At 40.2% G+C, this 13,853-nt stretch overlaps 1 protein-coding gene across 1 annotated transcript in view; it reads left to right on the forward strand.

Annotated features, from left to right (window-relative positions):
• atg2a (autophagy related 2A) overlaps positions 1-13,853 on the forward strand; it is a 28,941-nt gene that overhangs the window by 3,020 nt on the left and 12,068 nt on the right. The window contains exons 4-17 of the mRNA XM_026143725.1: positions 4,127-4,229; positions 6,367-6,511; positions 6,992-7,198; positions 7,294-7,393; positions 7,912-8,076; positions 8,485-8,621; positions 8,966-9,044; positions 9,781-10,033; positions 10,349-10,490; positions 10,876-10,974; positions 11,899-12,054; positions 12,428-12,701; positions 13,112-13,184; positions 13,598-13,772. Coding sequence (XP_025999510.1) covers positions 4,127-4,229; positions 6,367-6,511; positions 6,992-7,198; positions 7,294-7,393; positions 7,912-8,076; positions 8,485-8,621; positions 8,966-9,044; positions 9,781-10,033; positions 10,349-10,490; positions 10,876-10,974; positions 11,899-12,054; positions 12,428-12,701; positions 13,112-13,184; positions 13,598-13,772 — 2,108 coding nt within the window. The remainder of the gene's footprint in view (positions 1-4,126; positions 4,230-6,366; positions 6,512-6,991; positions 7,199-7,293; positions 7,394-7,911; positions 8,077-8,484; positions 8,622-8,965; positions 9,045-9,780; positions 10,034-10,348; positions 10,491-10,875; positions 10,975-11,898; positions 12,055-12,427; positions 12,702-13,111; positions 13,185-13,597; positions 13,773-13,853) is intronic.

Here is a 13,853-nt window from a genome sequence, read left to right on the forward strand (position 1 = left end):
GGCGGCCCATCCCTGCTAAGTGACGTCCTCTGGCTTCCTGCAGACTGGACTCAGGAGATTATATTATTGTGAGAGATGGGGAATCTGTTCATTTGCATCCAGCATGCTTATAGGTTTGTGTAACTAATGAGAAAAAAAAAATATTGGGTAAATTTGAAATGGAACAGATTTAAAAACCTGTGATCTGCTCACAGTTGGCCACCTTAATTTACAATTTCTCCACATTGGTGCGGTTCTTTTTTATGTTTATTTAGTTGTTTGTTCATGTAGTTACCCTTTACTCCATTACTGATAAGTATTCTTTTGGCCTATAGTACTGTCCAAAAGGCCAGTGAGCCACGCCTCATTTTTTATTCTGTGAGGAAAGTGAGATGCTAGTTGCTACTATTTATTGAAACACGTCCAAACATATGTGAAAATAAAGTATATAAGGAAAATACATTAATAATTAGTTTGAAAGTTAATATCAGAGGTGGGACCAAGTCATTGTTTTGCAAGTCTCAAGTAAGTCTCAAGTCTTTATCCTCAAGTCTCAAGTCAAGTCTCAAGTAATGTCAGGCAAGTCAGAGTCGAGTCTCAAGTCACTGGTGTAAAAGTCCGAGTCAAGTCACAAGTCTGAAACTTTGAATTTCAAGTCCTTTCGAGTCTTTAAAAAAAAAAAACGAAAAAAAGCATGTTGCAGTTATATGCTAAATGTAAATATTAGACCATGTAATTTTAAAATCTGTGTTTTTCTCAACACATGACAAAATAGTGAACTTAGAAAATATACACAAATTGTGAAATTGCACCTCTTTAAAATGCAGCTCAATTAAACCTAGCTCCAAGAATAATTTTCACTGACAGTTCTGAGATAAGCTGCATGTTATTCTTGGATGCGGTTGTAGGACCGGCTTTAAAATCGCATGACAAAAATATCATACATATTAAAAAAACTGCATCACCAACGTAGCCTGGACAACATTTGCTAGTTAGATGAAGTCAGCTATCTCATCTTAGCATATTTATATGCATATTTATAATTATACGGTTCTTGGAGTGAGTGCATACACTCATGAAGTTTAGTAACTTCCGGTCACTGCAACAAGCCCAGGTACAGTTTACCGATGGATGGGTGCAGGACCTTGAAATGCACCGTGTAGAAAGTAAAGACCATCGTACGTATCATAAGTTTACCAGTCTCACAAACTGTCGTCATAAATACACATTCCTTAACCGTTTATTAATAGGACCTTTGAGCTCAACGATAATTAATTAGTAGTGGAAATAATTTCTGGTAGCATCACAGAAATGTAGCAGTGACAATAATATTGTATGCTGTAATCGTACTGGGCAATTAGTGATACAAAAAAACCCGTTTTATCCTGTGAATAAAAGTATGTTTTTGTCAATGTACCATAATAACAGAAGCGAAACGCAATATTGTGTCAGGACAATTCACTATTTATGCACAATAAATAAAGGAGCATAGCGCGACAATTTCTGTTCAGCGCCAGACTTGCTTGTAACCTATATCACCAATTATGTTATGAAAATGACGTATTAACTACAACAGCAGACTTGCCTTTGTGGAAATGCTTGGAGCAGACTAACCTGTGAGCTGGAGTGTTCTGGGACGTTATATTTGATCTTTGAATGGCTGCAATCCAGACCATCCAGTCGCCTCTTTGTTACTTCGGAAACATGGCTCGAACAATTTCTCTTCAACGACGTAATCCGATAACAACCGATCTCTTTACCCGTCGGCTTCCCGTGGCTGTCATGCGACCGGCTATTGTAGTTAATAATACAACAGCTTCTTGCCATTTTTGTGTTTCTTTTTTTTTCATTTTTGCGCACACAGACTTCAATTGAAAGTCTGTGTGCGCTAGTACCTCTTGCCACGAGTTCCCAGAATCCTTTGCGGTTCTACCCGTGAATGACGTCACATTTTCAATCTCTATATAATATGCATGTTAAATTTTATATTTGGGGTAAAATATCAAGTCTTTTCAAGTAAACCGGTTCAAGTCCAATTCAAGTCCCAAGTCATTGGTGTAAAAGTCCAAGTCAAGTCACAAGTCTTAGAACATTTTTTCAAGTCAAGTCTAAAGTCATAAAATTAATGACTCGAGTCTGACTCGAGTCCAAGTCATGTGACTCGAGTCCACACCTCTGGTTAATATTAGGTTTGAACACCTTCTTCATCACACCCTGAACTCTCTCAGGCAAGCTTTCTGATAATTTCTTTAAGTAATTTTCAGGAATAGTTGTCTAGGGTTCTTAAAGGACATTCAAAGTGATTCTTTGGCTGGCTTTTTGCTCTGTTCTCTCTTAAGACGACCCCACACTGCTTCAATAATGTTGAGGTCGATGCTCTAGGGCAGGGGTCTCGAACTCCAGGCCTCAAGGATACCGTCAGCTATCTAAAACCTGTCCTGCAGGTTTTAGATAGCACCCTGGGTCAACACACCTGAATCAAATTATTAGTTCATTTCCAGGCCTCTGGAGAACTTCAAGACATGTTGAGGAGGTCATTTAGCCATTTAAATCAGCTGTGTTGGATCAAGGACACATCTAAAACCTGCAGGATACCGGCCCTCGAGGCCTGGAGTTCAAGACCCTTGCTCATTGATTATATTTGATGGGGGGGGGTTCTATCCAGGTATGCCGTTACTACATGGTCAGTATGTTTGGCATCACTGTCATGATGAAAAATCAAGCTATTGCCAATCAGATGCGTTCCAGATAGTATTGCATGGTGAATGAAAATCTCACAGTACTTTTCTGAATTCAAAATTTCATCAATTCTGAAAAGATCTCCAACACCACCAGCTCAAATGCACCCCAAACCATGACTCTCAACTGTGATGGCGATAAACCACGGGTGGGGAACTCCAGGCCTCAAGGGCTGGTGTCCTACAGGTTTTAGATGCGTCCTTGATCCAACACGGCTGATTTAAATGGCTAAATTACCTCTTCAACATGTCTTGAAGTTCTCCAGAGGCCTGGTAATGAACTAATCATTTGATTCAGGGGTGTTGACCTAGGCCCTTGAGGCATGGAGTTCCCCACCCCTGCTGTAAACATTTAAATTAGTACCGCTCTCCTGATCTCTTCCGGATATACTGACAGTGAATTGAAAATTACTCTGTAAGACTCGTTACTGATTCTAGTGACAGTCAAGTTCTTGTGTTGTTCAAAATTATGTGCTTTTGAAGCAGGCTGCTAGTAACAAGCATTTAGAAGGCCTGGAGAACTATTGCTCAAGACCACTTTAATAATTAGAGGAAATTCTGGCTCCTTGGAAGCATAGACATTAAAGGTGGCTCAAGACCATTACTCTGTTTTTTTAATTTATTTTTTTATAATTGAACAACACTTCATACATATACATATAGTGTTACACAGTACAAGTGAGTTGTTTGACATTTATAATGTGCTATCAAACAGCATTAATGTTTGGTCATGGATTTTTTTTTTTTTTTTTAATTTCACAGTAACTTTACAGTGCCCCCATTATACTTCTACTTCTTTTTCATAATCTACTTTACTGTTACAATGGTGACTGCTCATATTAAATATGATTGATGTTTCAGATAAGGAGGCTGTTGTTTGCACAGGTAATTCTTTCTCTGTTTGATCAGTTTCAGGCAGTACTTTCTGTTCCTTACTTGGCTCTTGGCTTTGATGCCAATGAGAGGTCATATCCTTAATATTGTCATCTTGGGCACACAGCTCTGTAATTCCACCAAGCTGCTCTTCAAATCTTTTGCTTCCAAAACTTTTAATTTCCTTACAGGAAAACATGTCAGTTCAACTTTGTTACACTTCACATTTTTCCATGGTTGTTCATGCCCCATCTGAATTGGCTTTATTCCCCACCACTGGGGCCTCCACCATAGTTTGATATCCACTGTTTTAAAGGGAGGTGAATTAGAGCCTCTTGTTTACAACGGTTAGCTCTGACTTTGACAAATCAGAATTTACCTTCATTCAGCTTTGATTAAGCAGATGTACTTCAGGGAGACAGTAGAGACACTGTTAATGTACATATTAGATCCCACCATTCAGAGCAAAGCAGAACTCATGTAAGAGATCGGTGCTAATGAATCTTTGCATATCTGTTTTGTCGTCTGTTTTTCAGTCCTTCGTCGCATTAAAGTCACCTTTCTAGACACTATCGTCCGCATCGAGCACCAGCCCTTGGACCTGGAAACAGGCGTTGCCTTAGAAGTGCACATTAAAAGGTGAGTTCCTGCTTCCTTTTTCCTAACGGAATATGAGCTGCAAACAGGAAAAACTAGACCTGGTTTTCACTGAAGGTTATTTTACATACTTACAGTTACAGCCTCATTGATACTACAGTTAGAGTAGTAACAACATTTCCAGTAGTAATGGAAACACTTTTAAACACATAAATGTATAACTTGTGCTTCAGTAGTTCATCTGACAGTAACTTTACTTGCCTTTTAGAGTCACATTGTCTTCATTCAGTGTATTAAAGGGAGCAATATGTGTTTGTGTGTTTATTTTTCTACATTTACGTTCACTAGAAATTCCTGAAATTTGCAAATGAAATAATAGTAGGCTTACTTGGAATTGATGCTTAAGTGGAAAATTAAGCCGTAGCTATGCTGTAGCTGCAAACCCCTCTGAAACCCTACGTTGTAACCTGGCGTGCACTTTGATGTGTGTCGGTACAACACAGCCGGTGTGATTGGTCTGTTCAGTACTGTTGATACCTCCTGTGCACTTCTGGCGACTTTTTCCCTAGATTTGCATTTATCAGTGACAGAATAATAATCATAGCACCAGTTTAAGGACTCAAAAATGTCAGCAATTTCACAGAAGGTGATAGCTGAAACGGTCAGAATGGATGTGGAGGAATGAACAAGCAAAACTTGACGGACAAAACTGACCACAACAAAGAGCGTATGCCCAGGCACATGAAAGACTGGGACACAACCACAAGGTTATTAACACATAGTGCACCAGCACAAGGATAAGTGGTGGCAACAGCGTCGGCCGCTTCCAGAGTTACGTCGTAGGTTCTACAAAGATTCCCCACAGAAGTCAGAAATCAGGCCCTATGATCATAATCCGCAGCTTCAAGAAAGCTCCAAATGTGTTCACCAATAGTGTCATATTTTAACCTTCTATCTAACTGTAACATTACCAGTATTCGGCTGAACAGTGGCTACAGATAACTGCAGCCTGTGCTTGAGGTGTTGTCAATAATAGAGTGTCTGTGACCGTGACATTCATTGATGACTATGGACACTAATGAGTGACTGATGCTGCGTATGAAACACCAGAATTATATATAGAGAGAGCTGTTCCTAATAGTTTGATGTATTCGTGCTGCATTGTTGACATAACATTGGAACCATTTCCAACTGCAGTAGTCAAGCATGGTTAAATAAAATGCACTAAACCTAGTTTAAAGCATAAAATACTCTTTCTGTTTTATTATTACAAATGACCCCCAATTTTTTATTTTCAGATAGATCTTATAACTTTAAAAAATCCTTAATCCAAGCCTAAGAAGACAGGAGAGGATGTAAGTTGTCATAATCAAGAAAGTGTTTTTAGCTCTCAGGCTACTTTTAGGCTGGCTGGACTTTAAATGGGATAAATCACAGTACTTTTTAAATTTCCAAAAGTTGAATCTGTTCATCTGGACGTAGCGTTTTTGTGGGAGAAACGTTTCGTCACTCATCCAAGTGACTTCTTCAGTCTCGACAACGCTACGTCCAGATGAATAGATTCAACTTTTGGAGATTTACTTTCCTGGATGATTGAGAATGCATCAGGATACTTTTTAAATTATTTAAACTATAGTTGCTAATATTTTTTTGACAATCGCAAGTTATTATCTGAAAAGGAAGGTAAAGATTACTTTAAATAGACTTGGATTACAGTATGCTCATTTTTTTTAAACCTCAATGCCCTGCACACGTCTTTCTGTGTCCCTCATATGTCATGACGTTATTGGCATTTTGCTGTGAGACTGATGACTCTCTGTTGTCCTGGCATATTGACAAAGCTGCACAGGTTGAGTTTTGCTGATCTGTGATCAGAGGCCACAAGGGCAGAACTGATTCAGGTCAAGTGAGGCATGTTACACATGCAGTGTTTGTTAAACAGGAGCTTCTGCTTCAGCTGTCCTGGTGCTGAAGGCACTGATCGTGTAAGTGTGTATTTCTGGTCAGAATATTACGTTGGTTATCAGCATACCATTAATTACACGACTGGTGTTTTGTCACATTGAAACCAGTTTGCAAGTGTAATGTCTTCCTCTGTTTCCACCGTTATTTTCTTCTCACTTAAATTTGCTGTTAGCAATAAATGGTGTACATTTCTGATTTTGCCATGTTGTTCCAGGCTGGAGTATTTCGACGAGGCAGTGCGCGATCCAGCCAGCCAGACTGCCGTGCCTGTCGACATCCACCAGCCACCCGCCTTCCTGCACAAGATCCTCCAGCTGAGCGCTGTTCAGCTGTTCTATGATAGCAATGGCATAGTACAGGTGATGGAGACCACGCTGCCTCAGATTTCTGTATCTTTTCTATTTTATTTTCTTTATTTCTTTTACCTTTAGATATTTTTTTTTGCAACATTTTTAGTTTTCATTTGGAATACAAGTAATCAGACTAACAAATGTGGACAGCTTTGGGGACACGTTGCAGATATGACACAGACATGATCTGCTGATGTTTAAACTGAGACTATAAGATCAGTTCAGACAATCTGACTGGAGAAAGTCTGCAGCTTTTTAAAAATGTCTGACTTCACAGCTTTACAAACAGGATGATTTGTCTTTTCTTATGTGAAGTGTTGTCAGAAAATAATGTATTAAAGTACAACTTCCATAATAATGGTATGTGATACCTAGGGAGGACAAAGTGGTGTGGATCTGCTTTTTCTTTAGAACTGAATTATAATTTACAAGTGGCATTGTGTGAAGAAGAAAATGTTCCTGACTTTCATCTCTGTCTTCATTTGACAGGGTACTCCTGAGGAGGAACACACAGATTCAGCCATGGCTAGTGAGGGAGAGGAAGGTGAAGGCGACGATGATAAGAAGGAGGAGGAAGAGGAGAAGGCCAAGCCACAAGTTGCCCCTCTATCTCAGCCGCTCCTTATAGGAAGCTCCTCCGGTTTCATTGAGACCACCGTCAAGATCAAACAAAACGACATGCTGCCCGGACCAAAGGTGCACGAAGCTCTCTCATGCACACCAAGAAATGCAAAAACACAACTACTGTCTCAGGCTGACTTCTCTCTCTTTTCTTTCTCTCCGATTCTTAGCTGGAGTTGGATGGGAAAGTGGGCTGTGTCCACATGCTGCTGTCTCCTGATCAAATAACCCATCTGACAGACCTGCTGGCAGCCCTCTGTATAGACACTGGTACAGAAAAACGGGCAGTGTGATATAAACTAATTCATGGCCAGTTTTATGATTATGCCATGACCTAAAATAGTCTGTACCTTTATAAGTTAAAGAATGCCATTTTTGTCAGCTGACTCTAGGTGAAAGCAGAAGACTGGTTGAAGCATAGTTAGGTAATTGGGGGTATAGTAACATAAATAAATGATTTTAAAATTAAAGTTTTCTCTGTTTCCCCTTTATGGTCATGTAGGTTAAAAAGTATTGCCCTCGCTCATAATATTGCACCTGAAATGTATGATCCTCTGAACCATAAAGTAGTACGGGCTCACAAATTCAAGCAGTACATTGTACAGCCCCATAATGTGATAACGTCTCTGTCCTTAAACACCTACACTAGTCTGGCTTCTCCTGCTGCAGCCTGGAGCTAAACAATAATGTCACAGATATTTTTAAACGCCTCCTAAATGTGAGGTTATACACATGGTCTGTTTTCTTTTGAACCATTTTAATCAGATATTCGCTCCTCTATTACCCAGAGCCAGAGACCAAGTGCGGCAGAGTGCACAGTCGTCCGTTAGACTCGGATGACATGCGAATGATTGAGGAAGACCTCGGTAAGCAGCTCGGCTCCAGTCCCAGAGACGATGAGTGGGAAACTGAGCCTGACCTCGAGTCGTTTGTCACCGGCATGGAGAATGGAGGTACACGGATCAGTACAAGACCTCTTATACTGTGTCTGCTTCAAATGCATCCTAACATCAGGAGGACTGTTAAGAATCTGCATATTTAATTAAAAAGAAAAAGCCAAGTAAATTGTGAAGCATGAGTTGATTTATTTTGGGATAGTAAATGGTGTTTGTTCCCAATATCTTAGCTCGCAATTAATACACAGTTTCCTTTGATAGTGTCATTTAAAAAAGATACAGGACACCAGTCTGGTGTTTGATTGTGTGAGCCACAGAGAGTAGTCTGGTATTTTAATTTTATGTCCTATTCCTGAAGGTGTGTAAAACTGCTGCTCCTTTTCTTACAGGAACATGACGTGAAGAAGTGTTTGTTTACATTTCAGTAATTAATCACTCGGTGTGTCTGTATGTGTCTTCCTGCAGAAATGTTTTACTCTATGGGTCCTGCTGGGATGACGAGCAGTGTGACATCTGTCCGCTCTGGCAGTGAGCTGTCAGACAGCGACATGGAGTCTTCCACACACAGTCTAGCCAGCTTCGCACAGCCGCTGTCTGCACAGGTACACAGTGTGTGTGTGTGTGTGCGCGCGCATATTTAAATTTCTAACAGATGCCTGATTGTTCTAAGGTCCAAAAACTGTCAGAATAAATTTCTGGTTGATCTGTATTTGTATTGTGTGCTCATGCCATGAAAAGTATAAAAATATCTAGTATGATTTTTTTATTTTATTTTATTTTTTAAACAATTATTTCATTTATTTTATTTTGGGCGTTTCACAGTTGTTAACAAATGCAAAAATGTGTTTTAGCACCAATTGCAAGCACAAAGTTATGTATGTTGAAGAATAGCATGCATTAAACAGGAATTTGTAAATCTTGTTCTCACTTTGACTTTTCCTGCCAGGGCGTCATGAATTGTCCCAGGAGATATCCTGTTGCTGGCTGTCTATCTAGTCTACCCCAGGCCAGCGGCCGCAGTAGAGGTAATGTGGAGTGCTAAGTAATGGGTTTATGTTGGGAAGAGGGACGGGTGGGATATGTGTAAAATGATTTTGGTGAAAGTACACAGTTGTACATTGTCCGGCCAGAGGACTGAACAGTTTGGTTGAAGCTCACGCTCTACCTGAATACTTCAGAAAAAATGTGCTGCTATTAATTCAGGAAGCTCGAATCTTTTCAGCTTCACAAAAGCCACAAAGTTATTGATTTTTCAGTATTTTCAAGTCTTACTCTTCATTTTGCCTTTGCTATAAAAGGAGCTGAAGTGGTGAAGTAAAAATAACTAAGTCAGGGAGCATCTAATTGGTCTACCTGCAGACATACACCCTGAATTGGGTTGACAAGTTTGCATGTAGGCTGTGTTTAATGGGCAGTCTTGCAACTTTAGATGACCACAAAAAGCTTGCATGTCTGATATATATATATGTACACATTAAAAAAAGTTAGATTTTCAAGAAAGTTGCTGGACTTTTCTGGGAGAAACAGCAAAAGAGAAGGGTGCCAGAAGATGGTGTTAAAATAAGGGAGTCCTGGCATTTGTGCCTATAGAAGAATCAGGAGGTCTAATATAACAAGTGTCATGATTACACTTAGTAATAGAAGCAGTGCCTTAACACTATGACAACTAAATGTAAAGCAAATTAAATTTACTTATAACCTTATATTAAGCAAGAAAGCCTGGCCATGCTTTGTCTCTATACTGAACTCTCATCTTTGCAGGACGATCACACAGCGGCCAGGCAGAGCAGCTGAAGCCTGACGCGTTGCTGCGACTGACCCTTGGCGGACTCACTCTAACCCTTCTGCAGGAGGATCCACAACCCTCCAGTGCTGACGGAGCCTCGTCATTGGCTCAGGTGTCTAAGGTGTTTTTCAAGGAGCTGACCGCCTTCAAGGACAGCATGTTCAGTGAAAGAGACTTCCATCAACTGAGAGGCGGATTCGCCAAAGCCTGCCCACGCTCAAATCTCAGGTTAAAAAATGCACACATCGTCTTTATTGTGGTTTTGTATGGAAGGACAACGAAAAATACACTTTCATAACCAGGTGCTTGTGATTGATCATTAGATGGTAGTTATATATTTCTTAAGTACTACAAACATTAATGAAGTTAGTCTGTAGGTATTGAGGAGGATGCAGATGTTTTGGGAGGGTTTTTTTTTCTCCTTCTTTCCGACTTTTTGTTGGTCCTGCTTCCGTCCTCTCTCTCAAATTGCATTCACACACAGTTGGTCAAGTTTTCCCACTGAGACCAAGAGTTTGTTTCTCTTTATCGTTCTCACTGCAGATTAACAGGAGCAGCGGTGCAGGTCGCCTGTGAGATGCGGAGTGGGAGACGCCAAAACAGGGCTGTGACCTCTGACCTTTCCTTCAGCAGACTGGAGATGTTAGAGTGCCTCTGGGAGGACGGAAAGCCGGAGTACTGTGAGGTAGATCATCTCTCTGTCAGTCTGTCGAGCTTTTAAACAAAAACAGGCAGTGTTCACACTTGTGTCCGTGCTAAGAATTTAATTTTGTGAAGCATTCACATTAAAGTCAGTGTTTGCACAGTCCAGAGTAAGTTATTTCATAAGAGCATCCAAATACTTAACAAACATCAATATTTAAGGTTTTGAGAAATGGCTGTTCAGACTAAAGTTATTGTAAAATAAAGGAAAAGTGACTTAAATTAGAGTTGAAAATGTCAGATAAGAACTTCACATTTAAGATGACCTTTCCCTATTGTCTGGAAGTGGTACGTTTGTTGCTTTTTTACCACCCCAAGGGAAAAACTACAAATCCAGTCTTAACTCTCCTGTGGGTTTCTCTTTTCAGCTGCTTCAGTTCCAGAAAGCTGGTCTGTTCACAGTTGGAGCTGCAGCCAGACCGTGTGCCCAGTTACACTACAGCCTCACTGAAAAACGCCTGCGTAAGGTAAGCGTTTCTAAACACACGGCCCAGTCTTTTTAGCCATCGAGTAGTCCGCTGACTTAGCCTCTCAAATTGCAAATTATTCTGGGTTCACATTGGAGCCAGGATACCCTGATGGTGGTTATTCAGTTCAAGACTTCCTGTTCTGTTCACCCATCATCGTTTACAAAATATACATTTTAAAAGCAGTGTATCAGGTAAAGTAAAAGTTAAAAGTATATCTTCTGATAATAAAGTGCAATTCACCTTTTAATTACCAAACCACAGTGTGCTCAGAAATATTTTCAGAAATGGTTTAATGGTTCGGTAATGAGTTTTACTGTAAACAAATATAAGTTATATTTATGGTTAGAGATTGGCACCAAAATGATTTCTATGTATTTTTCCCAATGCCAGCTGAGGTTAAAACAGTATAGGTTTGACTCAGAGTCATAGCCGAAATTAGTGTTTGCAATGGAGATCATACACGGGACAAGAAGCAGTTGCATGAAAATGTGAACTCCAGGAAGGACATTTTGATAGCTTAAAAAGAAAAGCATTAAGTATGCGTTTCTTACAGTTTTATTAAGAAAGATTTTCCCTCTTTTTTTTTTTTCCATGTCATATTAAATAAAATTAGATATTTGTGACAAAACAAAACTTTACCCTTTAACTTTTTATGTCTTAAAATATTCAAAAGTTCAAGTAATTTTTTTAATATTTAATAGCTGTATCCTGAAAAATCTGTACTGTAACAATTCCAGTATTTATATATGCAGATTTTTGTGAAGCTCTTCAGAAGGATTGACCGCTAAAAGCCTTACAGTTTACTTTAGCTATTCAAACATAAACATGCGTAATCAACCAAACATTATGTCAAAAACTGATGTGAGAATAGCAACAATTTCTTTTTTCTTTAACCTGTTGTGTGTTCATGTGTTTCTGCAGGGAAAGCAGCAGGTGTTGCGGCGGAGCAGCGTTGTGCGAGTGGAGCTGGCTGAGCTTAGTGCCGAACTGGATTTGGACATCCTCAGCCGCCTGGAGAGCCTCAGCAAAGCCTTCAGCTACTGTCCCAATCAGACGCCTGGACCAGGACTCGTACAGGTCAGTGGAAAAGATTTATTCTGTGAAAAAAATAAATGAGGTCACCCAGAGAGTACGAACTGTGTATCGTGTCTTAGGTCCAGACCATACAGAGAGACCTGCTGTTAAAAAAATCCCTCATGGTTACTGGATCTGAGGGGATACTTAATCTTGACATCATTAAAGGCTATAGAGTTTATAATTATAGTAATATGTTGGTAATACAAGCCACTGAGGCTCAGCCTCCAAAAGACTGTGAGCAGAAAAGCATTCAGATAAAACATAACATTAGCAGCTTTGTTCAGAGTCATAACTTTTTACTTTCTGAAGCTCTATGGTTGAAATGCTTCCTAAAATCCATGTTCACATGTTTTTCCTCCTACTGTCCTCTTAGACTCACAGCACCGAGCTCAGCTCCTCCTTCACCCTCCTGTCGCCTCACGCCGTCCTCAGACTTCGTTTCCCCATACCTGATCTGCAGCCCCTCCCAAAGCGTCGGCCTCCAACTCAGAGGGCGGTGCGGCAGGAAACCTTGGTGTTGGAGATGACAGAGTTTGAGCTGAAGCACCAGGAGGCCCCAGACCTGCAAAGTGAGCAGACTACACCGGGACAGCCGTGGGCCCCCTGCCTCACCCAGCTGCTGGAGGCCTCCTTCACCGACCTGCACGGTGGGAACACACACAAGTAGTTGTTGCCTCTCAGTGAAGATTCATGACAGGAGGAACCAAAGCTAGATGACTAGATTACTGACCACTGTTTAGCAAAGACAGTCCGATGTACTTTTAGTGTTAAATTTAGTTATTAGGGACTTCTGGAAACAATAAACTGTAACTTTAATTTTAAATTAGCGCTATATTAAAAAAAAGAGACCCGTGTCTTTCTGTACATAAAGTTATGTTATATACAAGTGTCTTTTATAATGAATGCAGACATTTTCATATCTGGCGTTTTATATTGATGTACCCATCCAAGTTGTGTTTTTACCGGCTTGGTTTCTAAGATTATAGTTTAGTTAATAATTCCTTTAGTCTGATATTTAGAACTCAGTTTAATTTCCCAATGTCTTGTGTCTCACCAGGGTCATATGAGGGCTGGGAGGGAGGCTCTTTCCCTTGTATCAGAGTGAGGAAGAACCGGGACACTCTGCCCAGGTTAGTCCTTCTGATCATCAGTGGATCAGTGATTCATAAAAGGAGTCACAGACTCCATCTTATGATGCTCAAGAAGACCATCAGAAGAACACAATAAATGTGTTTTCAGCTATGGGAAGATTATAAAATATAATAAAAATGTCAATTAAAAGATCTTTGACCAAATTGTCTTCTCTTCAAATATTCACCAGCCCTTTTTTTCAGATACAGAAGCCAAAAGACAATATGTGTAATTCACGAAATTTGAGATGCTGAACTACATGTTTTAATTTTAACTTCACTGTTCAGGAGTCTGGTTCTTTCAGTACCATGAGGAGTAGCAACACTCGTGAGACAACTGAAGGCAAAGCTGATTTTCTTCATTATTCTTTCTCATCACTCATAGTCAGCTTTCCTCACGTCTTTGTGAACAGGATATCAGTGCGTGTGCGTGGAGGTGAGGCTCAGGGCCCAGCAGCTGGTCTGAGTGGCATGAACCCGGGCCTCATCAGGGATCTTGGCGCCGCCTTCTTTGAAAGTCACTGTGAATTCAACGACAAAACGAGCTCTCCTTTTTCCTCCAACCGCACCATGTTTGAGACTGAGGAGGTGTGCTGACACACACAAAAACATGACACATCCCAGTTTATAAACCATCTCAGCCATCCATGTTCCTCCTCGCCTCACCTC

Source organism: Astatotilapia calliptera, chromosome 2 (genome assembly GCF_900246225.1).
Source record: "Astatotilapia calliptera chromosome 2, fAstCal1.2, whole genome shotgun sequence".
Lineage (NCBI taxonomy): Eukaryota > Metazoa > Chordata > Actinopteri > Cichliformes > Cichlidae > Astatotilapia > Astatotilapia calliptera.